This window comes from Rhinocladiella mackenziei, assembly GCF_000835555.1.
Source record: "Rhinocladiella mackenziei CBS 650.93 unplaced genomic scaffold supercont1.8, whole genome shotgun sequence".
NCBI lineage: Eukaryota > Fungi > Ascomycota > Eurotiomycetes > Chaetothyriales > Herpotrichiellaceae > Rhinocladiella > Rhinocladiella mackenziei.
In genome coordinates, this window is record NW_013550597.1 from 500,104 (window position 1) to 524,964 (window position 24,861).

Here is a 24,861-nt window from a genome sequence, read left to right on the forward strand (position 1 = left end):
TATGTTTTTAGGGAACGGACATGGTTTGACACGGGGATTGGGATACAAAACCGGGGTAAATCGACTGACCTTGACCTTGCGATTGAGCGAATAACGCTAGAACCGGAAATGAAATGGGCCTACAGTAGTTGATGTGAATGCAAAAAAAGAAGATAACAACAAGAATGAGAGGCACCATATTTGTGACAAGAGCATGAAGTAATATTTCGTACTACTATAGTCTTTGATACCTGCAACTGCAAGCAATGTACACCATAATATCGTAGGCAGAAGTGTGACCCCTGACTCCATGCTAGACGACTCGCTAATTTCAAATCCGTGTCCATTTACCAGGATATCGAACCCTCCGTATATATCCATCAAGTCATATCTTCGTCGTTCCTCTTGCCCCAACAGCAAGGCTAGGGATACAAATAGCCTTTCTCAAAATAATTTCCATACATGTCCACAACACCTGTTCTGCCCTTGGGTGTCGGATTCCTGATCACTTTGATCTCGCCTTTCCAATGTCCCTCGATAAATTTCATATCAATATCATTCACTTCACCGGACAAACCTGCTGGAGTTTGAGGCCTGGTGTCCGTCGTTCCATTGGCATGGGCATATCCAATGGAACCTAGTCCAGCGCCGTGGTCAAACCCGTACCCATAACCTCTTGGGCTCGATAGAAAGCCATGTCCATGGCCGGAGGGTCCATTACTTTGACTGTGGAGGCTGTTCGCTCTGCCGCTACCCACACGGCTCATTCTATATCGCGCTAATTCGTCTTCGTAAGCCTTCTTCCGCTCTTTTCTCCAAGCAGCAAGCTCAGCCACCACGTCGATCTTTGGTTCTTCTTCCTCCTTTTCCACGGGATTGGAAGTTGGCGTCGGCACCTGAGGTTGGCTTTGATAGGATGATCTCGAGTTCGTCAATTTCGGCGAAGTCTGGCCACCATGAAGTTCATTGAGAAAGCTTCTTGGATCCCCATTTCGCTGCGCTTCGTTTGAGCTCCTCCGATTTCGACCCAGAGGTAAATTCCGGGGGCTGCGCAGTACCCCACTTGAGCCACCATAGTTCATGGAGAAAGGCGAAAGCGTGCTTTGACCATGAAAACTGCCATGTGGACTGCTCGATCCGCTTTCCGGAGGATTATCGTCGGGAATCAACAAGATCTTGTCGTCGAAGTGAGCCGTAGGAAAATATTTCTCCGGGTCATGCTGATAGATGCCGCATTCTGCATGTTCTTCTCCTTCCTCACCAAAGAAGCTGAAATCATTCTCAGCCGCCGACCAGAGGTTCTCACTGTCAAGATCACCGGTTGAAGATTTACTCATACTAATCCGTTGACGAGAATGTTGCCATCCACGTTGACCATTAGCAGGTTGGCCCGCTGGTTGTTCCATCTCAAGGACAATGGTGCGGAGTGCAAAGAGGGAGCGTGCATGTTCCAATTCTGCCATATGTCTTGCTCGGCCAGGTGGAAGAGAATAATCCGTTCTTGCAAGAAGGTGAGATAGCGCGGACTCATCAGCGCAGGCAGAGATGAACGACTTTAGTGCTGCAACAAGTGTTGATGATTTTGGCACGGCTGTTGGAACATTGGTGAGTATCAGGGTTCGCAAATTGGGAAGTAGCGCAGGATGAAGGCTGCTCAGATCTGGGATGGTGGCTTTAGGTACGGAAGAACCTGGTTGTGTAATCTTCGACGCCATTCCAGGAGGCCGTTTTGACAGAAGAGCTTCAATACGAGCATGACGATGTTGGGTTGCAGCAGGAATCGGTGACGGTGTTCCTCGTGGTTGAGGTGTAGGACGTGGGACAGACCTTGGAATAGATGGAGCAGAGGCCGGCGGAAGAGGAGAGGTAGCCGTCGGTGTAGGGAGGGGAGCAGGGTTGTCCTTTGCTTTGGGTGGAGCGACCAAGGGCTGGAATGCCATCGTATTGGGATGAGGTGTCATAGGCGACACAGGTGAAAATAAGGATCTTGTTGTGCTATGAGTTCCTGTCTCGTCAGAAACTTCAGAGTCTTCATTGTCATGACCATTAGTATATTCATCACCGTTCACCACCTCTGGAGCAAAGGGTCCTTCTCCTCGGACGGGGCTATGCTTCTCCACGACGAGACTTGAATCTCGAGGCTTTTCTCCAACTGGAGGGCTAACGGAGAAGTAGATTGCATCGCCAACCAGTTCAGCTCTAGGCTGTGCGGGGGTAGCGTCCAGTTCGAAGATGGGTTCATTGGAGCCCGGCATTTCCACCGGGTAGTGGGCGGGAGCTGGTGCTTCGATGACTTGTCTCTCCGCTGTTGGTAGCTCTGCAGCGATTGGCTGGGATCCTACAAGTTCGATGGCCGATGTTTTCGGTTGGGGAATATCCTGGATTCCCTCCAACTTCGCCGTAATAAGTGTGTGGTCTATCCGTAGGTATGTCAAATTCTTGCTGGCTGACCGAGCAAGAACCGGAATGAGTTTTTCGGCACCAGGAAACCGAACTTCATCGATGTATCCCGTCGGGGATGACAGAGAACGAGTTCTCGCAATCGTTTTGATGGCATCGACGGATCCTCCATCAAGAATATGCAAGCGTTCAGATTTGAGCAGGCTTGATAAACCTTCGACGGAGAGGCGATTTCCCGAGATGTGGAGGTGTGTCAGCCCTCGATGAGGAATATCCTCAAATGCTAGTCTCCCTGTGAGAGGCTTGGTGAGTTGTTTGAGTAGTTCATGATCGAGTTCTTCACTTCGCAGGGTGTCGAGACTGAAAAAGTCAGGGCCCGGAGCCATGCCGACTGGCCAATCTTCCACATTCAGAGAACTAAGTTGTACGGCGTCAGGAGGCAGGAAGCACGCCTGCATCAATGACCTCACAGCCATATCGGTTAAGAGGTTATCTCGGAGGTCCAGCAGACGGACACGAATACCAATAGCGTTGGCCAGCACCTCTGCCTCGCCATCCTTGAGGCCAACACCACGCAACTTCAGCACTTGGAGGTCGGGCAGATATGACAGGGCTGCTAGAACAGAAGCATCGCGAGAAGGTGATGTGTAGGACAGGTCTAGATAGACCAGATTCGGGAATCTTGGTAGCGCGTTGGCCAGAGAAAAGGATGTGGTATTTGGCTCGCTCGACGCCAACAGCAATTTCAATCCGAAAGCAGGTAGAATATTTTCTTCATCATTTGATAATTTCCTACCAGAGCTCGTTGTCCTGAGGGCATTCAAACTGTGGTGATCGAAGAACGGTAACTTGGCGACAATGAGGCTCTGTAAATTGGGTAGGAATTCGAGGACGTCGCGCAACCATGTCGGATTAGGACCGCCATAGATCTCACTGAGGGCCGGAGGGAGATGTAGAGTATGAGTGAGACTTCTCACGCTGAGTCTCGCTTTTCGTAGGGTTCTTTTGAATCGGGTGAGGGCGACATAGACGGCGTCGTTGGCGATGCCAAAGTGTGAAGCTGGGTCGCCCCAGAGAAACGGGACGAAGATTGAATACCATTTCTGCGATACGAGGCATGCGGAACAGAGGTCACTGGAAGGGATCCAGGGAGCGATAATGGTCCACGCTTCGCGACTGACTGCACTTTCGTAGGATGGAGGGACATCAGGCTTCATGGTTGCGTGGAAGTATCGTCGGGCAGTGGCATGATGACTGATGGATGGGAGAGGGGAGAGAAGGCAGCCAAAAGTAGCAATATACCAAGAATACCAAGCCGAAGGTCGCAATGATTAAGGCGCAAAGATGGTAGCGCAGTCGAGCGTCGATGGTACGACGCCGTGCCTATGATACGTCACATTGTGGTTCTGCTAGGCGAGTTGCAAGGCACCCGTAAGGCGATTCTAGAAGGCCACCAGGCGCAGACTCCCACTCTCACTTTAAAGAGAGGGTGCGGAGAACCAGGCCTTGGAACCAGCCCCGGTCAAAAGCCATCACATCAGCCAATCGACGGCACATACGTAGTAGACCCCCTCGCCATCGACAGCCTCGGACCCGTATTCTTATCCTCACGGGAACGCGGCATGCTCGGCATGCGCGGCATCGTGCGTAATATTTCCCATACATTTCTCTACAGGCTCCAAAAATACCTTAACATACCATTGGACACCCTTCACACGCGCCCTGCCAGACCAATCGTGCTGCCAATGCTTTTTTATTCCCATCACGCAAGTCCCTCATGCCGAATACAACATGCATTTCATCCAGAATCAAGATGTCATGCTGTGCAATTGATCATTGGCATTCGAAGCCACAAACTCAGGGCGGAGAAGTGAAGAGCCAGCGGTCCCTCGGGTATCATTATCACCCGGTCAGTATTTACATCACATATAACAAATCCGTGTCTCGGAGAAAGGCAATGTTAGTAATATTTCATATCGTAAAAAGGAGGAGGCGGCACTTACTCAATGGATGTGAGCAGCTCAATTGAGGTTTCTGAGAATACTTCGTCGCCAGCTCGTCTCGAATGCTATTCAATAACTGCACATAACTTTGGTGTGGGTTCTTCTTCAATGCGGTTACGAATGCCCAGCTCATGGCGCCAGTTGCTTCTCCGTTGATTTGAGCATCTTGGCTGGTTTGCTCGTCTTTGCTGCCCGACCACATGATAACATCGGCCGGACTGGTCTTGGTCTGCTTGTTCCGCTCGTGTGTGGAATTTCCCGTAGCAGCCTTCTTGAAAAGACCCATGGCGGTGGACGCCATGCCACCCAAATCTCCACGGGCGTATGATGAAACAATCGACAATAAACCTTGTCCTGCTTCCTTGGCCAAATTGGGCTCTTTGAGCACACCTTGGGTGGAGTAGATATAGGGCAGGTCGAGGGCAGAACCGGAGTGACACGAGTCGAAGATCGCCGTCAGTCGGACACCGGGGGCCAGTGACTTCACCATAATTCGGTGCATCTCATCATCCACAATGTGGCCTGCTGTTCGGAAATCCACGGGATATATTACCTCATCATAGCCGTCCTCTTCGTCTCCATCCAAATCGGGCGTCTGGCCTCCGTGACCGCTGTAATGAAAGAACAATGAATCGTTGGGTCGAGCATCTTTGACCAACCAATGCATCGCTCGGAGAATATTGGCTTTTGTGGGCTGAGACATTGGATTTCGTTGGTCATCAGTCAAGATAACCATGTCTTCTCTGGCATATCCGAAATTTTGATTCAAATAGGTCGACATGTTCTTGACATCGTTGATACAACCCCGCAACTGTCCTCTTTGGCCAAAGTAATTGATTCCAATTAGGAGCGCCTTTCTTTTCCCCGTACAATTGGAATATTGATAGCTGTAGCCCGAAGGAGCTCCTGACCCGAATTGTTGTGGGGCTGTCGGTGGTGGAGGAGGGCCGTGATGAGGAGTATTGTTGTAAGCCGGCATTCCCGGCCGAGGACCTAAAGAGCGTGAGTACTAGTGGTTTTGATTCAATATCAATGGGACAGACGGACCTGGATATCCATTTGGTTGAGGTGGCGGAGACCCATAACCACCATAACCGCCTTGTTGTGGCGGAGGAGGATTGTTATAACCGTAGGGCGCCACTTGCTGTGAGGGATGAGGATAACCCTGAGGAGCACCGTAGCCTTGAGGGGGGTATGGCTGTGGTGAATAGGATTGAGGAGGATATCCGCCTTGAGAATAGCCTTGAGGAGGGTAAGGCTGTGGCGAATGCGATTGAGGAGGATAGCCATAACCGCCGCCGTGCTGTTGCGCGCCGTAGCCGCCTTGACCTGGATAGTAGGACATCGCAGTTGAAGGATTTCGGGGGTGCAGAGACGAATGACCTTGAAACGGCAAGAGAGGTTATGAAATGTGATCTAGGGTCAGAGGATGGAATGCAGTGATGAAAGTCGAGCGGAGAGAATGTCGGTCGGGAGTTGTAAGACGATTTGGCACGCCCAGCAGTCGGCTCTTTGCTCGTAATTTTTTTTTAGTCAAGGGTCTCTTCGAAGCGGAGCGAGTACGTGCTTTAGCGGGTTGATACGCGAGTCTTGTTTGGAGGATGTCGGTCGTCAAAGATGAGGTGGCAAGAGAAGTGAGTGATGAAGGATTCAAGTTGCAGGAGAATGCCGGCTGCACTTGTCTACGTTTTCTGTATGTATTCGTCTCTCTGTTCAGACACTGCTAGAGAGGCCAAGAAGATGCAGGAATCAAGCTGACGAATTGTTTGGTTTCCGCCTCCACCTGCACAAGACTTCGGGGGTCCACCGCTTGTGTCCCGTTCTACAGGACCACAAACATTCGCCCATCTCCCTGTCTTCCCTTTGACTTAGCCCTTTCGTCCTCGGCTTGTCGGTTCCTAACTCTTTTTGGACATCCCCTGTGATGTGACTTTGGCCTTAGCAGAGTCTTTGCTGACCCGTAGGCGAGTCTAGCGATTCTTTCGCCCTTACAGTAAGCGAGCAGGAGTGCCCCATACGATGCTCCAACGACCGGTAAGAAAGCGCCCTTTCATAACAAGCTCTCCTAAAACATTCTACACCTGCTTGAAATCGTGGTAATCTGGGATTTCACCCCTGGCCCCCCTGCATTTAGCAGAAATGACTTTGAACAACAACTCATTAGGCCGCAGATAGAAATGCCAACATTAACACCACTTACCGGGGAGTTGAATTCTTGCATATTTCCATCAACAAAAACACTGGAAAGCCATGTTTGAGCTATTGGCTCAGCTCTCGACCAGTGCAGCTCAACGAGCCCCTATGTCACGCTTTACTGACCCTCTGCAGCCGAGAGATCGCAACCCTTCATTCAGACCTATGTCCAATGCCCACATACCTTGCACCCACCTGATTCAACATGACGATTATCCAAATGTCCACGTGCTTGGAAATATTCGCCAAATTCAGCAACGGTGACCACAATCCGGGGTTGAAGTGGACAATCACTACCCGGTCCGACATTACAGATCAGCTACGCCACTGATCCTGTGCTTATCCACCTCGCCTCATTCGCCGTGACTCTCGCCCCATACCCGAATAACCATGCTGTCATGTTCGGGGCTGAAGTATTTGGGACAGTTTTAAACCACCACAACCGCATCGAGAAGCTATAACCCACACCGACCAACCCTTAACACATTTTTGGTGAATCGTATCCGAAAAGAGACCCTACGAGGCGGTGTTTCGGCCTCTCCGCGAAAAGTCGCCAATGCCCAGCCATGACCTTGAAGTTTGAGCTCTCGAGATCTGGACTGCGACCTTCTGACGTGACATTGACTTTACTTCTATTACCTATCCATGACTTCCTATATTTCGGTTGTTTCGACAATTGAAGGATATCCAGCAACGTCGTGACCCTGCATGAGGTAGGCCAATCCAGGTCGAGCCTTGATACGAGGAGAGACAAAAGGACAATAACCCCTTATACTATCTAGATATCAAATCTTCCGGGCGCCATTATCTTTGTTGCCGACCCACCTACCTGGTGAAGAACTCGGTCCTGGATGACTCTGGTTCTCGACGTTTCCTCTACCCTCCCCCCACTCAACATTTTTATACTCTCCTTCGCATCTTGACTGGGCTTGTTTCAGTACTCAGTCTCACACATGGTCAGTCGACCAAAGTGACATCGTGCCTGAGCTTCAGTATGAGTGCCGGTCGAAGCAAAGGCAGCTATCTCCATCCGTCTACTGCGCCTCCGCTGCCTTTCTTGCGCTTCGACCTCTTTCTCCATGTCCCCCGTCTCTCAATTCGCCGTCTAGGATGATCTTAGTGCGATAATAGATCTCATACTCATACCAAGGAACACCGAAGGCCCAGCCAGCCAGCCCAAGGTATGCTCGTTAATCCGAAGCGACCTGTACTCCGCTATGCATCATTTTCAAATGCACACGACAGAGACTTTTTTTCTTGTCTCGCACTGTAATCCTACACAACCATTTTTGGAAGTATTCATTTTCATCGTCTGGGCATCCCTCTTCCTCGTCCTCTCAATGCTCTCTGCGCCGCCCCAGGTGGCAAACCCCTCGCCGGGGCCTGTGGAGCCTGACTTTCCTCATTCTTAATCGTCTCGTCGACACTGAGAATCAAACAAGCCGCTTCCACCGCTGCACTAATGGCGTTGACTTTGACGAGTGCGGGTTCCCAGACAAAAGCGTCCAAGTTATTCCGAACGCCCTCGTGGTCGAAGTCGACGCCAGCCCAGGTGTTGCCCTTGCGGTGCTCGACGCGCAGGCGGTTGAGTATGTCCGTGGCGTCGAAGCCGGCATTGTCGCACAGCTGCCGCGGGATGATCTCAAGAGCCTTCGCGAACGCCTTGACAACGGCTTGCTGCTTGTGTGGTACATTCTTGTCCGCAAATTGGTGCAGGTACCCCGAAACTTCCATCTCCGTGGCCCCACCGCCGGCGACGATGGTGTGGTTTCGCAGTGTTCGTTTCACAATCATGATCGCGTCGTGTAAACTGCGTTCAGCTTCGGCGATGAACTGCTCTGCGCCACCCCGGAGGATGAGCGTGCAGGTTTTTGCTTCTGGACAATCGCTGAACAGGTTGTATCGCTCACCGCCGATTTGGCGCTCTTCGAACGAGCCACAGGTTCCCAGGTGTGATGGGAGGATGTCGCTGCAGGTGCTCTGCGTCGTGGCGCCCGTAGCCTGGCAGACTCGTTCAAGGTCTTCAGCAGCAACGCGGCCCGCACAGAAAATGTCTCGATCGGCGAAATACTGCGTCGCCAAATCTCCAATCGGTAAGCGACTCAGCACGACTTTCGCGCCGGTTTTGTACAGTGCCTCCATCTTATTGTATATTATCTGCCACTCAGCGTCGACAATAGCTTGGTACTCTGAGACCTGGTCGACGCGGACCTCGGCGTTGTCCTTTTCGGCCTTCAACTCGAGTTCGACGTTCAGACAAACAATCTGAGGGTTCTTGAAGGATTTGGGCTGTTGTTCAAAGCCGGCATAGGAGAAAGTCTTTTTGAACGCGACGCCGTCGACAAAAAGGGAATCTTCCAGTGCGCCGCCGGTGATTTTCTTGATGCCGATGAGGTTCTCATTGAGGTCGTCCTGGTCGAGGGAGAGGACCGCATCGACAACCACTGTTTCGTCAAAGTCAGCCTTTCGCTTTGCCAATCCTGACAGACAGGTAACGTACTCTTGGTAAAGAAGTCGGCATTGCGATGAATGAGCTTACTGCTCATCGCCGTAGCCGCCAACTTGCGCAGCGTCTCTCTCTTATTCCCATCATTCGTACTCACAGCAATCTCTTTAATCTTATTGATCGCCATGGCAGAGGCCCGCCTCAGACCTTTAATGATCGTCTGCGTACTCACACCCTGCTCGACTTGGTCTTTGATTTCCTTCAAGATCTCGCCCGCCAGTACGACCACCGATGTTGTGCCATCGCCCACCTCAGCGTCTTGTGACCGTGCAATGTCTGTCAGGATCTTCGCGGCAGGGTGGACAATGTCGAGTAGTTTCATGACCGTAGCGCCATCATTGGTGATAGTTTGCTTGCCATTCGAGTCGACGAGGAGCAGATCACCACCATAAGGTCCGAGGGTGGATTTGATCGTGTTTTGGACTGCCAGACAGGCATTGATGTTGGAAATGATTTGGCCTTTGCCTTGTGAAGTATCGGTGCCTGGGGTGGTATGTTAGTCCATCAAATGTAAAGAAACACCGACACACATCGTGTGTTTCCTCACCCTCTTTGAGAACAATAATCGTTGGAGTCTGTCCACCGAATGCCGCCATTTTCTCCCACCCGAATCTGTCAGCTGCCTCGAGAACACCTGGAGTCGTAGTGGGGGTGCAAAATGTTTGGGCTCAGTTCGGGAACTTTTTTGAGATTTTGACCTTGACGCAATTCGAATTTCGGCGGATCAGTCTTGGCAATGTACTGTACGGCGGAGTTTGCAACGGTGAGCGACACCCTGGCTAAACTACCAATCTAAAACCCATTTCTAGGATCATCGATCAAGTCCAACAAAACTTGACACCTGTTCGCCTGATCCGCTTCACCATCCACCAGCTGGAATCCATCTTCTGTGATATTCATCCACCTTTCCAACTCCATGCCATACGAGGGCCAGTGCGTCGGCACCGCTACGCCAGTCTCGTTCTGTCCTGCGCATTCTCCACCACCGATCCGGCCTTCTAGGATGAATGTCCGGAAATATTTCTGCATCCGGCGGGCGATTTGAGAGGCTTTCGGACCAGCTGTCGCTGCGGCGCCTTCCATGTGGAAGTAGTAAAACTGATCCTGCCCGTGGTTCGCTGGCGGGATGGACATGGAGTATCGATATGCATTAACTCCCCACGTTTGAGCAATCCAAAAAGCGTGGCACGCATAGATGGCATCTTGGGCAAAGGTGTCTAGGGCCAGGCCTGTCAGGTTGGACCAAGTCGCATTGACTGTCATGATAGTTTCCTGCGTCGGGCTTGTCATGAATATTGGCAGGAAGTCTTCCCAACTCGTTGCGTGGGCTGGTTCAGGTTCTGTCAGCCCTGCATACACCATGGAGATGGTCTAAATTACTTACACGATGTAGAATACTGTCCGTCTCTTGCCATGTTCGCAGTCATGACCTTCTCAACCGATGTGTGATATTTTCCTTGCGCAAGTAACCGATCTGGTACATCTGGCACCAAATCGCCATCGACTATAGGACCGTATCCGATTAACGGGCCCAGCCAACCAGAAGACGGTACATTAAACAACAGATCTCGATTGGCGGCTGCAGTGGCGTCCGTTGGCAAACCGCGAAGACATGAAATGTCAGAACAATTGGTCGCATTTAGAAACAGATGGTATATACCCGTCATGTCTGCTGATCGATTGACATGGGGTCGATATCCGGGAGATGTCAAGATGGCCTTTCAGGTCAGAATGCTCCCACATTCATCGTCGTGTACACATTCTCACCTGATTGAATGGAACCGTACCGTTTCCCCCTCGAAGAGTGAGTAAATGACTGGCCATCCCCGCCCCGGCACTTTCACCAATGACTGTGATGCGATCCGGGTCTCCGCCAAAGTAGCTGATGTAGTTTTGGGTCCACTGCAGAGCGACCAGAGCATCCCAGAGGCCTGCGTTAGGAGTCATATCCACCCCTTCTGAGGACATCCACCCCAGAGCACCAAGTCTATAGTTGGAGCTCACCACAATGAATTTTTCATCAGGGGCCATGTCTTCGAAGAGCGCAGCTGGGTTACCTGCCCAGTCATTGCTACTACCGAAGACATACTAGGACAAGTCAGTTGAATGGTAGAGCAAAGTGGAGATATACCTACACCTCCACCGTACAACCAGTGGACGACGGGTACATTGCCCCCTTCTATACCCTCGGGAACTTTGACGGTGAGAAAGAGACAGTCTTCACTGCCCCATGACACACCTTCCAAACCCGGTGCGATAGCCAGATATGGTGGAATGGAATTCAGACAATCTGTAGCATTACGCGGATAGCTTCCATTCTGGATACCGGCGGATGTTGGAGGAGGCGTCTGAGGAGCTCGGAATCGCAGGTCGCCGACAGGAGGTTGGGCGAATCTGATGTTTGCATATGTCGCATACGATATATTGTGAAGAGCGGTCTGGTTCGTTTGGGTAGGTGCATGTCTTGCATAGCCCTGCAGGTAGTCAGTATGAAATGTGCCGAACAAATTTACAATCCAAAAGCCCACAAGATCAATGACTGGGAAGCTTGTACAGCTTTGAGCTGCAACGCCCCCAATAAGGAAGAGCGAGTACGCAACAGCCCTCATAGTGGTTTTCATGGTGTAGAGGAAATGAGAAGTGCTCTACGACTTGAGCTCTAACCAAGCAGAACATTGACATTCTTTTATATATTTCGTAGCTTTTGCTAAGTTTAGAGCTGGTCGTAGAAGTCGGAAACTAGCTTGTGTGCCTTACTGCTGGTCTAGGACCTTCAATAAAGCCCGTGTCAGCCATACGACCTGTCGTATTTCTTTTACTTCAATACGGCCAATTCTAGAATGGATCGGCAAATGCAGAGAGAAGATCATCCAAAGTTGATCCAATAGAAATACTGGTAGCATGGGCGAGAAATTCGAGAAGCGAGTAGATCTGTGCCATCTCTTCCGCGTCCTGTTCTGCCGTCACGGTTATGGAGATCATCTGCGAGATGTCCTGGCAAAGCTTTGGGGAATATACGCAATAATCAGGCAACCGGCTTTTTTAGAAGAGGAAAGAACACCCGCAGATTGAGGTCAGGTGATGTCACATGATTAGTTACGTGATCAACCTCCTTTCAGTCCACAGCCTTGACTCCTTGAGGGTCAGAAGTGCCACTACACTTCTTGACCTAATGGTGTGTGTGCTACTTCAAGATTGCATCTTGATGTCGGTATCTGTGCTGCCCAACATCAATGATGTCATCAATTCGACGCATCCTTCGTTGTCATCAAGAAGCCCTTCTCTCGTGTTTTGGGCCCAGCTCTCTTCGCATATACCAGTTTTGACCTCGGGATCCTTCGAGCTAACCCCCGAATCGACAAGTTCTTGAGGACAGTCATTCAGAACGGCTAACTTTAAATGTTCCATACTTGCCCACGCCAGCAGGATCTTTGTAATGTTGGCGTGGAGATGGTCGCAAATCTGTTCGCCATTCCCTCGACTCCGAGTCTGTCGGCGATGATGTATGCGTCAATGCAGTTCCTCACAGCTTCCTCAAGCTCTGAATTGTCAGGGTATGTCATGGGGGCGGCCCCTAACATTAAGACCAACATGCCATCCCGTTCTCATGTCCCCTCAAAGCTGTCATTTAGATCATTACCCCAGCTCCGCGTCCTCACATCATTACGATTCCCCAATGAGGTACTCTAACAGAAAGGCTGGTGCCCATGTTGATTGCAAGCAGTCGTTAAGTATATAACAGCTAAAGCAGAATGCCTGTTGATGTTTTCAAGCACATCTGCACTGTCCGACAACATTGACAATTGAAATGCAACATGGCCAACATACCGTTCCCTTCTCTCACGCTAACGTGGCATACGAAGCCTTATCCGGCTATCGAACCAACCGGGCTCGAACTGCCTCCAAAAAAGGGGAGTCATCGTTATCACTAGAGGAGGCTCAGGCATCGGGGCTACTATAGCAACAGCATTCGCTATAACTGGCGCTTTGAAGGTTGCCTTCATTGGATGTACGTCTGCCACGCTTAACCGGACGAAAGGGAACATTGAAGCAGTAACCAAGTGGGCAGGGTATTGATCACTTCAGCAGACATTTTCAACAAGCAGTCCATCGTGGTAGCATTCGATCAGATCGACAGGACCTTTGGCGAGATTGGTATCTTCGTCAACAATGCAGGGTACATGAGCAGTCCAGTTCCTGTCGCCACGGTAGATGGCGAAGGATGGTGGTCTGCATACAAGATCAACATGCTGGGAACATTGCACTCTGTCTAGGCATTTCCGCCCAAATCCAGCTCAGGCGCTTTCCTCCTCAATTGCTCCTCTGGAATTGTGCATTTACCACTAATCCTAGGCCTCTCGGGCTATAAGACGTCCAATCTGGCTGGAACGAAGCTGCCAGGCTATGTGGTGATGGAGAACAAATGGCTGGAGCTTGTGTGCCTCCAGCCTAAACAACATGAGTGGTTTGACCGCAATGGACAACGATAAGATCTTCCCACGTCACCTTGTCCCTCAGCGCTCGGTGGGGAATTAAAGACTAATGGGGTCATTCCCAGTTGCCTTGGTTGGCTGGTTTTCAGTCTTGCTTGCATCTTCGGAAGCCAAGCTGCTTGACCGGAAATTCACCTATGCAAACTGGGATGTTGACGAGTTGAAAGGTTTAGCTGGACAAATCAGTCCCCGACCATCTGATTCCAGGCTTCCGGCTGCTGACATATCCGCATTTGGAGCATAGACCGGCTTTATCCCCATACAGGTCACTATTCAGAACGATGTAAAGCCGAAGTTGACGCCGGTAGCAAGAATAGAATATCTTCTCGATGATAATCAGGCATCTTCCGTGTAAAAGAGTCCATGTCATGCTGGTAGACTCGGAGGTTGAATAAACGAGTCACCGATCCTGTTGGTGGAATTGCTCCGAATCCAATTACATCAGAGCGGAGATCTATACGAGGCTGGTAAAAAGGACAAGGCTGAAAGAAAGGGAGCAACAGAATTGACGAGATACCCTGACAATATTTGGCTGGCGTTCATTTAGAAAAACGCAACGAGACAGAAGTTTCTATCCAACCCCACGCCAATTGTTATGTACATTCTCTGAGGAGGAAAACCCTCCTTTATCCCCCACCAAGCTCAACACGATCAGTTCTGACTCCGTCTTTAGTGCTCGATTTCCCGCGTGTCATTAGCCCTAGTGTCCATCGTAAAAGCAAATTGCAATTTTGTTCCCGAGATACAAGCCATGCCAGAACTTTTTGTCCATCAATATCAAGCATGAGCACAAACCATCATCGACCCAGATCCACCAATCAGCGGTGGTAAGAAATCGCGCTAGTCCATGACTCCCTTGAGCGTACTATGCCGCTCCGCACCTAACTCCATGTTCATTCACCTCGCTATCAAGTAGACTCTTTGGGTAATTAATACGCCGCAGTAACATCATCACCGCTGTCGATCTGATTGGGACTGCCTCTGAACCGGGTTCTCCTGATTGCATTCAAATCACCCTTGGATCCACCTGATCCTGTAAGAGGTCTGGGTCCAGAGGGTTTTCGCGTCTGACTTGGCGGTGATCTTAAAGCTGCCACTGGAGACTGCCATGGATTGTTAGAATGTCTAAATTAGGGAGGATCATAATTCACACATACCCTGTCGACAGCTGGACTCCCAGCCCTGGCCGCAGCCACCTGATCAACATAGGTCTGCTGTCTGTTCGATGGGGGAGGACTCATCAGGACCTTAGGTGGACGCTGTGGCACCAAGGGCTCATCATTTAATATCTTGGGTGGGCGGGGTGGTCCCTGGGAGTGTCCAGATCGAACACTCCTATTGTCATGATGCATACCTTGTTCTGCAGAGTATGCCGCATCGGAGATCGGGCTGAGATGTCCTCCGTACGGGTTCATGACAGGGTTGGTATTTTGCAGACCCGAATGCGTTTCCCATTGCGACGAGGATTGTGAAGTTGGAGAAATCTGATCATTGTAGTTCTGTGCTTCGGATTCCAGTCGAGATTGGTACCGGCCACTGGGTCCTTGTCGAGGTTGAGGATGTTGGAGATTGATGCTGTTTCGGTGAGCCTGATATTTGGGATTATCAGATACTTGACTTGGAATTAAGGGCGAAGGTGGTCGGTTCTCTTCATCGCCATATTCGTCTTGTTGGAAGGACGTATGTGAGCGAATGCGGTCGTCGCCTTGCGGGTCATGCTCAAAATCATAGTCCCCAAGATTGGATCCCGAACGAGACATCTCCGAATAGGGTCGGGTCCGTTGTCCACTTGTTCGGAAATTGTCGGCGGAAGACGCTGTAGTCTTAGACCATCGGGACACCATCTTGGGAATAAAAGATGATGCAAAAGATTTGTGCTTCCGCCCAGACCCATCACCCGCCGAAAGATGAGGAGTATTTTCGTTGCTAGGCGATCCCGTGTTCTGATCATGCATTCGAGGAGGAGTATTCAATGGTACAGAGCTACGTCCCAGGTCTCGGCTCCCATCGTTCCTCGGCGGCGTGGCTAGCGGCGGATGAACCCCCGCTTGAATGTTTCCAGCAGTGGGCCCTCCCAGATGATTGTCATAGCCATCGTATTCTTCGTCGCCTTCCATCACCGTGCTGACCCGATTGCCGGAATCCCGGTGTAGACCGTAGTTCCGATAATCTGCCTGACGGGAAGAATTATTTGAGAAGAATCCAGACCGATCACCCGTCGATGAGGTTCCGGCTTGGCCTTCTGGCTCATAGCCAGCGTCTGTTGGAGCACGGGCATTGTCAGCGGAAGTTAAGCTGGTTGATCTTGGTTGTTCCTTGTTGACAGTTGTAGACTGTATGGCCCGTAGACTTTCCACTTCATCGAGAAGTCGCATCAGCATCGCTTCAATGTTCTGCAGTTCTTGCGAATTCTTAGCTCCAAGTCCTCGAAGCGCTCGTTGGAAGACATTGCGACGCTTTGAAGGTAAGTCTTCCTCAGAAGTGGCTGACCGTGTAGGACGAGCCGGGGCTATGGGCTGCGGTCTGGGTCCTCCCACAATTTTCTGTGTTCTCTCATGCTGTTTGTCTGCAGTGTCCATGATAATCTCATCTTGCTCCGCGATGAACTTCTTCATATCCTCAAATGAATTGCGCATCTCTGCAGCACTGCGAACCAGCGTCACCAATATTTCAGTATCTCTCGCATTTCGCTGTGCGTCACGAACAGTAAGATGGTCCATGAGTGCCACAATATCTTTTGATTGTATGTGATCGCGGCCTCGGCCAGTAGCACTATCATACATGGGTGACATGCCATGTGAAAGCCCACTGACATATTGGTCTCGCTGAGTCATGAAAGGATCTTCGGCAAGTGTGGGGTCGTTAAGTGGTATCTCTGGAGTGAAGCCATCATTTGGCACCCCCGGGCCTTGAGAGTACAACCCGGGAGATCGTGCATTAGCACCTGTTTCATAACCTTCATCTTTGCCTCCCGGTGGTGTTGCCAAGGGTTGCGCCTTCATGTACAAATCTCGTTTGGGGTCCAATTCGTGGTCACGATGGATTGATAAGGCTTCGGGGATGAGATCAGCGCTGGCAGAGCCTATATCACGACTCACAGGTGGAAGAACAAGATCGGCTCGCGAACGCGGTGGTGTTGGGTCGTATGGCCAATGGTCTGTATTGCCGTGTGCTAGTCCACCAATCGGCCCGCGAATTATGGATGGATTTGTCGTAATCTCTGAATCAGGAGAACGCTCTACCTGGCCACTAGCCGGATCACCAGGAGGAAGTTGCGCCGAGTGAATAGACTTGGCAGATCTTTCATCGAAATGCTCAGCTGAACGAGCCGGACTTTGCGGTGGAGACACGGCGCGCATCACTCCAGCACCTGCAAGACCCCGTTCGGGTTGGGAATGATTTGATATCTGGTGCTTGAGTGGGCTGCCACTGTGTCTCGACTCATATTCACGTTGAGATAAGTGAGGGCTTTGCACGTCGTGAGCACCAAGGGAGTCTGTTTGGCTGTGGCGCGGTGAAGTCGTGTTGTCAACGTCAACGTCGACGACAGATGGGTCACAAAGTGAAGCAACCGCGGACTCGACGCCGGTGGGTGAATGAATATACTCTGCAGTGGCTCCTAGTCCTCTAGCCACCTGTTGCCCAGCAGTGACTTTGTCAATGTATGGAGAGTCACGATAGCTTTCGTTCTCCAAATGCTGCTCGTCGAAAACAGCTTGCGGGTCCATCTGGCGTGGTGTACTGTCGAGAGAATCTTCGTGCTGCGCCATGATCTCACTGCGGTTTTCCAAACTGATTCCTTGCGGTCGCCTCGATCGAGCTAGATCAGTGCTTGGTGCGGATGATAGGGATGAAATCGAGATCTGGTCATCCATCTGTTGTCGTTTCTTCAGGGAATCCATGGACTCCGAGCTCCGTGGGTGCATCAAGGAATTACGATTGGGCTCCGTTGTTGCATAACTGGCAACACTCTGAATTGGACTCAGGCCCCGCCTGATAGGGTGTTGCTGGTGAAGATTTCTTTCATACGCCCGAGCTCGTTCTGGATCTGTCAGTGCCGCAAATCCATGAGTAGCAAAATCAAGTTCTTCATCCTCGTGTGGCTCATTGGCATCGCCCTCTTCGAGGACTTCTTTCCTGGCTGATGCTAGATCATGCGCCGAAAGGTCGTGTTCAGAAAAATTGCCGTGATGTGTCCCAAGGCCCCGTTTTAAGTCAAAAGAACCTCGTGTTGGTGTTTGCGTCGTTGGCGACGGAAGTTCGAGAGGAGATCCACGTATCACTTCACGCACCTCGCGTTGGGTCGGTGTCGTAGCGCCTCCATCATTAGAGGACTGAAGCGAGCTTCGGGTAAGGTCTGTGCCGATTTCACTGACGAATGGCATGGGGGGTATCTGGTGTTTCTGAAATGCATCCTCTTTCTCTGCAACGCTCGTACTTTGACTGCTACGGCTCTTACTCTTTCTTCTGCGATGCTCTGAATACTCAAGACTTGAGCCCGACTCATGCGATTTCAGTGCTGCAGCCGTCAGAGCTGCGCCGCCAAGTGCCCCTGCTCGGGTACGATGCCGTTTGGAGGGCTTCCTTGACTTCTTTTCCTCACCCCGAATGCTACCGCTCTCAATCGACTCGGATTGGTCGTAACTTTGTTCGGAGGGCGAGTCGTAATCTGTTTTGTGGCGTCTGTGGCGACGAGACGAGCCTGAAGGCATACCGGAATCGGATTCCCGGCTTACTCGACGCTTCGATTTGCTCCCTGACGACTTGCGATGTGTTCTCTCTTCCCGTGAGATAGTACTGGAAGATGTGTCGGAAGGGTTGCTCAGTTTGTCATATCGGGAACGGTGCGAATGTCGTTGGTCTCTTCTTATTTCGCTCAGTTCGGGGAGAATCAGACGTCGTATTGCGTCTTCAACTGTTTGTAATAATTTCGGGTTGTTGGTGATCGAGACATTCGAACCTCCTGAGCGCACCGAACGTTGATCTGTGGCTCGCGGATCGGCTGCGGACAAGTGAGAACCACTAACAAGACTAGAGCCAGTGGCACTGGGGACGGAGTTGTCTTCTACGTTCTTGGTGACGCGGATTCGTGGTTCGGGGTGTACTGATGCAACTTCCCTACTGACACTGTGCCTGCTGGAGTGTCGCTTTCCACTGCTGGAACGTCGTGGTTTGTTGCTCAATTTCTCTATGACCTTTTGTGTGATTCTCTCGTTGCTCAAATTGCGATCATTGGCAATAACAGGAGGCTTCAATGTGTCTTCTTCTGTAGATATACCTCTGGTAAGACTTCCGCTTTGAGTAGATGGCGGCATGATAACTGGTTGGCTTGGCCCTAATGAGCTCTCCGGCGGCATAGAAGAGATATCTGATTCGGGGATGATATATCTTGCTTCTGGAGAAGGGCTCCGACCGGATAAATCGCTGGCCTCGCTCTGTAAGACTTCGATCTCGACAGGGGCGGAAGGCCCGAGACCGTCAGCAGAATCCAATGAACTAATGCTGCCTTCAATAACGTTCTGTGCGAGGGTTTCGTTGCCTCCGAGAGCAATGCGGTGACTCTGAGAAGGGCGTTTCGCAGACTTGGATTCCGTGACAAGTATGTGACCTTCAGCTTTCTCCTTGTTCTTTTTTGAATGCGAGGGCGTGTATCGTACACGTAGACTTGGACGTCTTCGTCCGGAATCTGATCCTTTACTTCCTTCGAAATATTCAATGAGAAGTGAAGTTTGGGATTGTTGACCAGACTTTGTGAGCTTGCCTACGTTCTTGCGCTTGTGGGCGGTAGTGATGGTGATTGGGCTCCCGTCGTCAGGAATGGTTTCAGAGGTTTTGTCAGACCTGTCGGTTCTTCGAGATAAATCTGTCCCAACGTCGGTACCAAGTCCAGTGTCGTCTGCAGATTCCAGTAACGAGTCGGTAGGTGCAGGCAGAATGGGGCGTTGACTCGAAAGGCCCATTCTGAGGCGACTTCAGCCCTCCCAATTCATGGAGCACATACGCTTATTGTGTCGCGCATGAACTCTTGTCTGTTATGATATTTACTCTTTTGTACAGTACTTCGGAGAAGTCATGGCCATTGGGCTGCGGAGAGGGCAGGACTTTTTAATTTTTCGCAGGTGGTAAACAAAGGTGGCGGAACTGTCTGAGCAGGTTCCAACAAGTATTGAGATTTGGGTGCGTCGTGAGATCGAGGTACTAGAAACGGCTTTCGCGCTGTGAAAAGAGTCGCAGAGTGAACTATGCGGTCCGTGATCGAGGTGATGGCACCGAAGAACTGTGAGGCTGGGAGGGTGTCGGGAGGAGGATGGTTCGAGCAGGGCAGCACCCGAACCAGGTGATTGAGATTTAAGACGAAGAGAGAATTCGACAGACTACGCTCGATGGTATCTCTGGCGAGGAATAACAAAAGATCTGAAGCAAACACGAATACAAGTCGGAAAAAGGAAAAGGCGAAGCGAGGCGGTCGGGCTGTATGCGGTACGTAGGTGTCGACAAGTTTAGTGGTTGAGATAGCCATAGGGGGAGGGCACCGCAAAAACCTGCAAACCGGCAAACACGAGTGGCCGGACTTTTCCTTCTCCCTGGCCTTCATTCTCCTCCCGCCTTACGGGCCACGCTAAATCGTCCATCAATGAACACCTGTATCTCATTCACTGGATTCACTTTCACCTAATGCATGAGCCTCACCGGCGTTAATTTATGGTTATCGTTAAGACAGCGGACGGCCCAAGCTCTAGTTCCAGCTTGAACTATGCACACATACGCACAGATCTATACAACATTCGCTTCTCGACCCAAAATAGCCAGGCCGGACTTTTGATCGCTGCCAGGAAGATCAGGTTTTAGTCCCAAGATTTACAAGGCTCTGCTGCCCCTACACTCCCTTGCGCTCTTCACTGACCCGTCGGCTTTTTGCCTTGCAGATGCATATATGCGAAGTCACCTGCTGAGAATACAAGCGGACTATGCCCTCATTCGCCCAAGCCGCAACCGAGCCATCCCAGCCATCCTGTCCCATTGACTTCCTCGCTGCTGTTGACCGCCTCGATTTTCGTGCCCAACGCCCAAGGAATCCTGATGCGATTAAGATCCATATTGGGGAACACTAGCGTATCCGAATAAACGGTTGGCTGGACAAATGGCCTCTGGCTACGGGCCACCAAGCCCTTTGCCGCCGTCCGCGTACATTTATCTCCACCACTAGAAAGGCCTGATAGGGGGCTGTCAAAAGTTGAAACTTGACTCTCATCCGCAAATCCGATGTCAGAAGATACCCCAGAAGCTCCGTGACAAACAGTTTTCGCGACTCCCTCATTCCATTCATCCCTCCCCTCTCGTTTACAGGTGACGCTGCATGTACGCTTGCCAACACATCAGCTTGTAGCAGCGAATCGCCTGCACACATCTTCGGGTTGATTGTGTCACTAGATGTTATACGCATAATAACATGTACGGCAGTACTCCGTATACCACACAACATACTTTGTCACTCTGGACGCAAATTTCTTCGTCGTCTCGCCACGTGCTCTAAAAGCGCATGCTCGGACGCATTACACACTCGGGCCTCATACTGATCTCTATCCTGTCACATCAGTCAAAAGATCCGTGCATCGACTCCGCGTGGCCACTTTGACCTCGAGTATCAGGATGTCAATGCACAAAATTCCACCTTCAAACGGCCTCTCTATTTGTTTTCTACAAAACCTCTCTCTAAAATGTCTATGAGTTCATCAAGCCTCCTTATACTGAGGCTAGTATATTCATGCTTCGCTAACTCCTCGTTCTCGTCATTAGCCAACAGTACAGTGGCGGCACCGGCCCTGTGGCCAGCGGCCATATCGTCTATACTATCTCCCACCATTATCAAGCCTGACCCGAGGTACCGCTTGGCTAATTCCAATGGATCAAGCCGTGTCGATTTGGCAGTCGAGTTCAGATTCTCCAGACCGCCGTGGATTTCCCTGTCCAAACCCCAAGCTTGAGCTATCATCCAAAGTCCCTCCGGGCTAGGTTTTGGCTTCACCCCCCCTGTCTCACGCGTAATGATCGGCTCAAACTTTTCACCGGGCAGGTGATTGCTCAACAGATGATGCACGGGTGCGGGGAAATTCCTCGTGCATAGAGCTTTCCGGACACCACGGCGGGTAAGGTGAGCCATGAGTTCCTGAAGGCCTGGTTGAGGACGTTGAGATGTCATGGCACGTCGTTCGATGGCTTGGATTTTGGCGACCGCCCGTGCTTGAGGTGATGAAGGCGTGGGATCTGCAATGAAGGTGCTGTGGGAGAGAATTTCCTCCGAGGGTGGTTCGGAGGAGTTGATGGTAGAATGTGGTCCTCCATTCTGCTCCGTGTTGGAGGAGGCAGCGTCGGGCTCATTTGAGAGAGATCGTATGTGGTCGAGGATATCGACTGACCTGGGAATGCCCAGAGCAGCACGCATTTCTTGGAACATGTAGTTCTGTGGAAGACTGGAGAATAGGAGAGAAGTTAGCTCCTAGTCCAAAGGAAGAGAATACATGTTCCCCAGAAGGCCTGTGGACGTGCTATTCCGAAATTACTTTGTATTTCTTCCTTCATAGCTTACCATAGAGTTCCGTCCATGTCGAAAATGACTCCCTTCAGCTTCGGCAAATCTTGACCATGTTGCGCGGAGGGATCAAGTGGCGCAAAACACCGAGGTTTTCGTCCTCCGTTCCCTTTCGTTGGTCCTGCCATGGAGTGTACCGTCGATATGCTTCGTAACGAGAATGAATTTAAGAGTAGCAATTGCGGTCGACAAAGGACGAGGAATTGATATTGACGATCTATGCACGTTGGACTTTGGAGATCTGAGAGTAGGGGTATTGACGAAACTGGTAAGCTCCTTGTGGACAGCGCTCGCAGATTTGGAAGAGCGAGAAGATTTCTTTGCTTCAGTGTTGGTGTCCAGAGCGCCCTTCGCATTGTATATTATCGAGGGACTGGGCAAAAAGATTACTTCTATTTTCGAGAGGGAACGCAAAGGGACATTCCGATGACGTCAACGCCGTCGACGAAGGAAGCCCAATTTTTCTCAAAAGACCCCCGAAGCGCCCACGCCCATGCAAGTGATGCTGTGCCCTGGGGTATATATGCTAGTAATACAATTGGCCATATCCTCATCGAATGCATAAAACATCGCAAACATAATAGCAAAAGTCCATGCCGCCTCTCATCAGCATTCGGGGCTCCATCGACGCCCTAGGAACGACGCCAGGTATATCGAGACCCAAGGACAGGAGAGTCGTTTTCTGCGTGATAGACTGACTACACAGCTTCAGCAGGAGCATTGTTTTCTTTCTACTTCTTCAAATGCTTCTTGGGCTTCCCTTTCGGCACGTTCTTCTTCGTCTTCCACAGGCGCCGTGAAGAATTCATGTTGTAACGCTTCCTTCGCACTCCACCGTTTTCCAGCATCAAGTTCAAGGAGCCCCCGGAGAAATGAAACTGCTTGAGCCTCCCCAGCTCGGAGTGAATCGTGTTCTTTCTCCCGACAGCTGGCCCAAATGACGATTTTTTCGAGTGTAAATCCCCGCTCCCCAATGGTCTCAATATTTGTTTCAAACAATTGACCATGCATCGCTGCGACGGCCTGCATCTTCTTCCTGCCAAAGATTGAAGCCATTTCAATCATGGCATCAACATCGTCGGCGCTGTTAAAAAAGGGGAAACGTCGTGCAAGAAGCGTTAGAAGAATGACCCCGGCCGACCAAATATCGATTTTGGTTGTCTGAGAAGTACATTTCAATAGGACTTCTGGCGCTCGGAAACCACGAGTCCCTGCTCTGTTTGCTCTGCGTGAAGGCCGGCTATCGTTTTTCGGATAGCCCGTGGATATAAGATCTGCTTGAGACTGGAGCACCTGCACTGCAAACGAATTAAGGAATTTCTCTTTTCGTCTCTCTTTCGATTCCGTACAAAGGCAAGGCTGCCAGTCTGTACCTTGTCGCTCAGCCAGGCCAAAATCAACCAAAACCCCTTGTCTCTTGGAATGATCGTAGAGAAAATTGGTCGGTTTGATGTCGCGATGCAAAATACCGGCTTTGTGAACATGCCACAGAGCGTTGAAAAGGCTTCTGAAGTAATGCCGCATGTCATTGACCAGAAAATCTCGATAGTAGAGTCGGAAATCCAAGTGCCTGAAATATGGCAAAACGGCAACCACTTGGTCGAGGTGTCGGAAAGCCGTTAACAACGGACATATATAGGGCGAATCTCGCAGTTCGTGCAGCAGTTCCAACTCATTCATAATTCGGTGAGGCGATGAGGTCACGTAAATCTTCTTCAACGCAACAATCAGTGGCTTCCGTCGAGCTCTTGTAGCCATGCCTGTAGCGGTGTTCGTTTTCCTCCTCTTCGAAGGAGGCATATCTAGATTGGATTCATCCGTAGAATCGTCTTTCGCCCGGCCCAGCTCGTTGTCCTCAGGGAGTTGTTCAGCTTTGTACACGGTGGAAAATGTGCCTTCAGAGAGTGAGCATCCACCTGGTACACGAGTGGAGAAGAGGACACCAACCTTCACCAATGCGGTTGATCAATCTATATTTCTGAGAAATCCCCTTGAAGCTCTCCTCCAATTTGCGCATGTCTTCCATGACACTCTCATCTATCTCGTCGTCGCTCTCTTCAGAGTCTTCCGACAACGAACCGTCGACTGACCCTTCCTCTTCTGGGCGTAGATGCTCCATCTCTGCAGCAGTTATAAGCTCGGGTCGACGGTTTCCATGAAGACCCGCGTCCTCGTCCTCGAGTATGGCAATGGTAGGATGTCCCATGTTGTGTCTCCGCCTCTTGCCCAGGCTGGTTGCAGATTTCCCTGCCGAGGGCCGCTCTCGCTCTGCTCCTCCCGGGCAACGCGCTGCTGGTCTGTGAGGCTCGATCGCGTCTGACTCCCTCAACAGGACGTCATACTCGTATCGTAGGATCGAGCTGGTCGAGGGTCTTGTTTGGCTGCGAATCCCGCCTGCCTGGGACGCAGACCTTTGAAAACGCCTTTGGCAGTGTTTGCCAATTTTCATGGCTCTGAGCTGGACCTCCCGCGTGTTTGGTGTTTGGATAGCTGTGTGGGGCAGCGCCGGCCTGATTGCCTGGGAAATACAAGTGCTAAGTTAGTCCGTCAACAATCCACTTCGCGATCAGCCCCAATAACCACGCGAGCGCGATCGAGGCTACAACCAAGCCGACGATTGTCTGCGTTGTCGTCAATTGTTTGAACATCGTCAATGGTTTCTTGAACTCGTCGCGACTTGTTGATCGGCGGACAGGA

At 50.9% G+C, this 24,861-nt stretch overlaps 7 protein-coding genes across 7 annotated transcripts; all 7 read right to left on the reverse strand.

The window, feature by feature from the left end:
* Nucleotides 1–401: 401 nt before the first annotated feature.
* Nucleotides 402–3,596, reverse strand: Z518_09790 (uncharacterized protein; the record flags this gene model as incomplete). Its single annotated transcript, XM_013412407.1, has 1 exon — nt 402–3,596. One exon carries the CDS (start codon nt 3,594–3,596, stop codon nt 402–404), a length of 3,195 nt encoding a protein of 1,064 aa, XP_013267861.1.
* Nucleotides 3,597–4,296: 700 nt separating this feature from the next.
* Nucleotides 4,297–5,727, reverse strand: Z518_09791 (metacaspase-1A; the record flags this gene model as incomplete). The annotated part of the gene is made up of 3 exons (XM_013412408.1): nt 4,297–4,322; nt 4,383–5,375; nt 5,430–5,727. The coding sequence occupies 3 exons, from the start codon at nt 5,725–5,727 to the stop codon at nt 4,297–4,299; spliced, it is 1,317 nt and encodes a 438-aa protein (XP_013267862.1).
* Nucleotides 5,728–7,880: 2,153 nt separating this feature from the next.
* On the reverse strand, nt 7,881–9,677 carry Z518_09792 (T-complex protein 1, eta subunit; the record flags this gene model as incomplete). Its single annotated transcript, XM_013412409.1, has 3 exons — nt 7,881–9,019; nt 9,076–9,564; nt 9,629–9,677. 3 exons carry the CDS (start codon nt 9,675–9,677, stop codon nt 7,881–7,883), a joined length of 1,677 nt encoding a protein of 558 aa, XP_013267863.1.
* A 196-nt stretch (nt 9,678–9,873) lies between these two features.
* Z518_09793 (uncharacterized protein) lies at nt 9,874–11,702 on the reverse strand (the record flags this gene model as incomplete). Its single annotated transcript, XM_013412410.1, has 5 exons — nt 9,874–10,409; nt 10,466–10,799; nt 10,849–11,169; nt 11,217–11,555; nt 11,610–11,702. 5 exons carry the CDS (start codon nt 11,700–11,702, stop codon nt 9,874–9,876), a joined length of 1,623 nt encoding a protein of 540 aa, XP_013267864.1.
* A 2,801-nt stretch (nt 11,703–14,503) lies between these two features.
* Z518_09794 (uncharacterized protein) lies at nt 14,504–19,534 on the reverse strand (the record flags this gene model as incomplete). The annotated part of the gene is made up of 2 exons (XM_013412411.1): nt 14,504–14,677; nt 14,732–19,534. 2 exons carry the CDS (start codon nt 19,532–19,534, stop codon nt 14,504–14,506), a joined length of 4,977 nt encoding a protein of 1,658 aa, XP_013267865.1.
* Nucleotides 19,535–21,261: 1,727 nt separating this feature from the next.
* Z518_09795 (uncharacterized protein) lies at nt 21,262–22,292 on the reverse strand (the record flags this gene model as incomplete). The annotated part of the gene is made up of 2 exons (XM_013412412.1): nt 21,262–22,045; nt 22,162–22,292. 2 exons carry the CDS (start codon nt 22,290–22,292, stop codon nt 21,262–21,264), a joined length of 915 nt encoding a protein of 304 aa, XP_013267866.1.
* Nucleotides 22,293–22,872: 580 nt separating this feature from the next.
* Z518_09796 (uncharacterized protein) lies at nt 22,873–24,370 on the reverse strand (the record flags this gene model as incomplete). The annotated part of the gene is made up of 2 exons (XM_013412413.1): nt 22,873–24,059; nt 24,112–24,370. 2 exons carry the CDS (start codon nt 24,368–24,370, stop codon nt 22,873–22,875), a joined length of 1,446 nt encoding a protein of 481 aa, XP_013267867.1.
* Between the last annotated feature and the right edge of the window lie 491 nt (nt 24,371–24,861).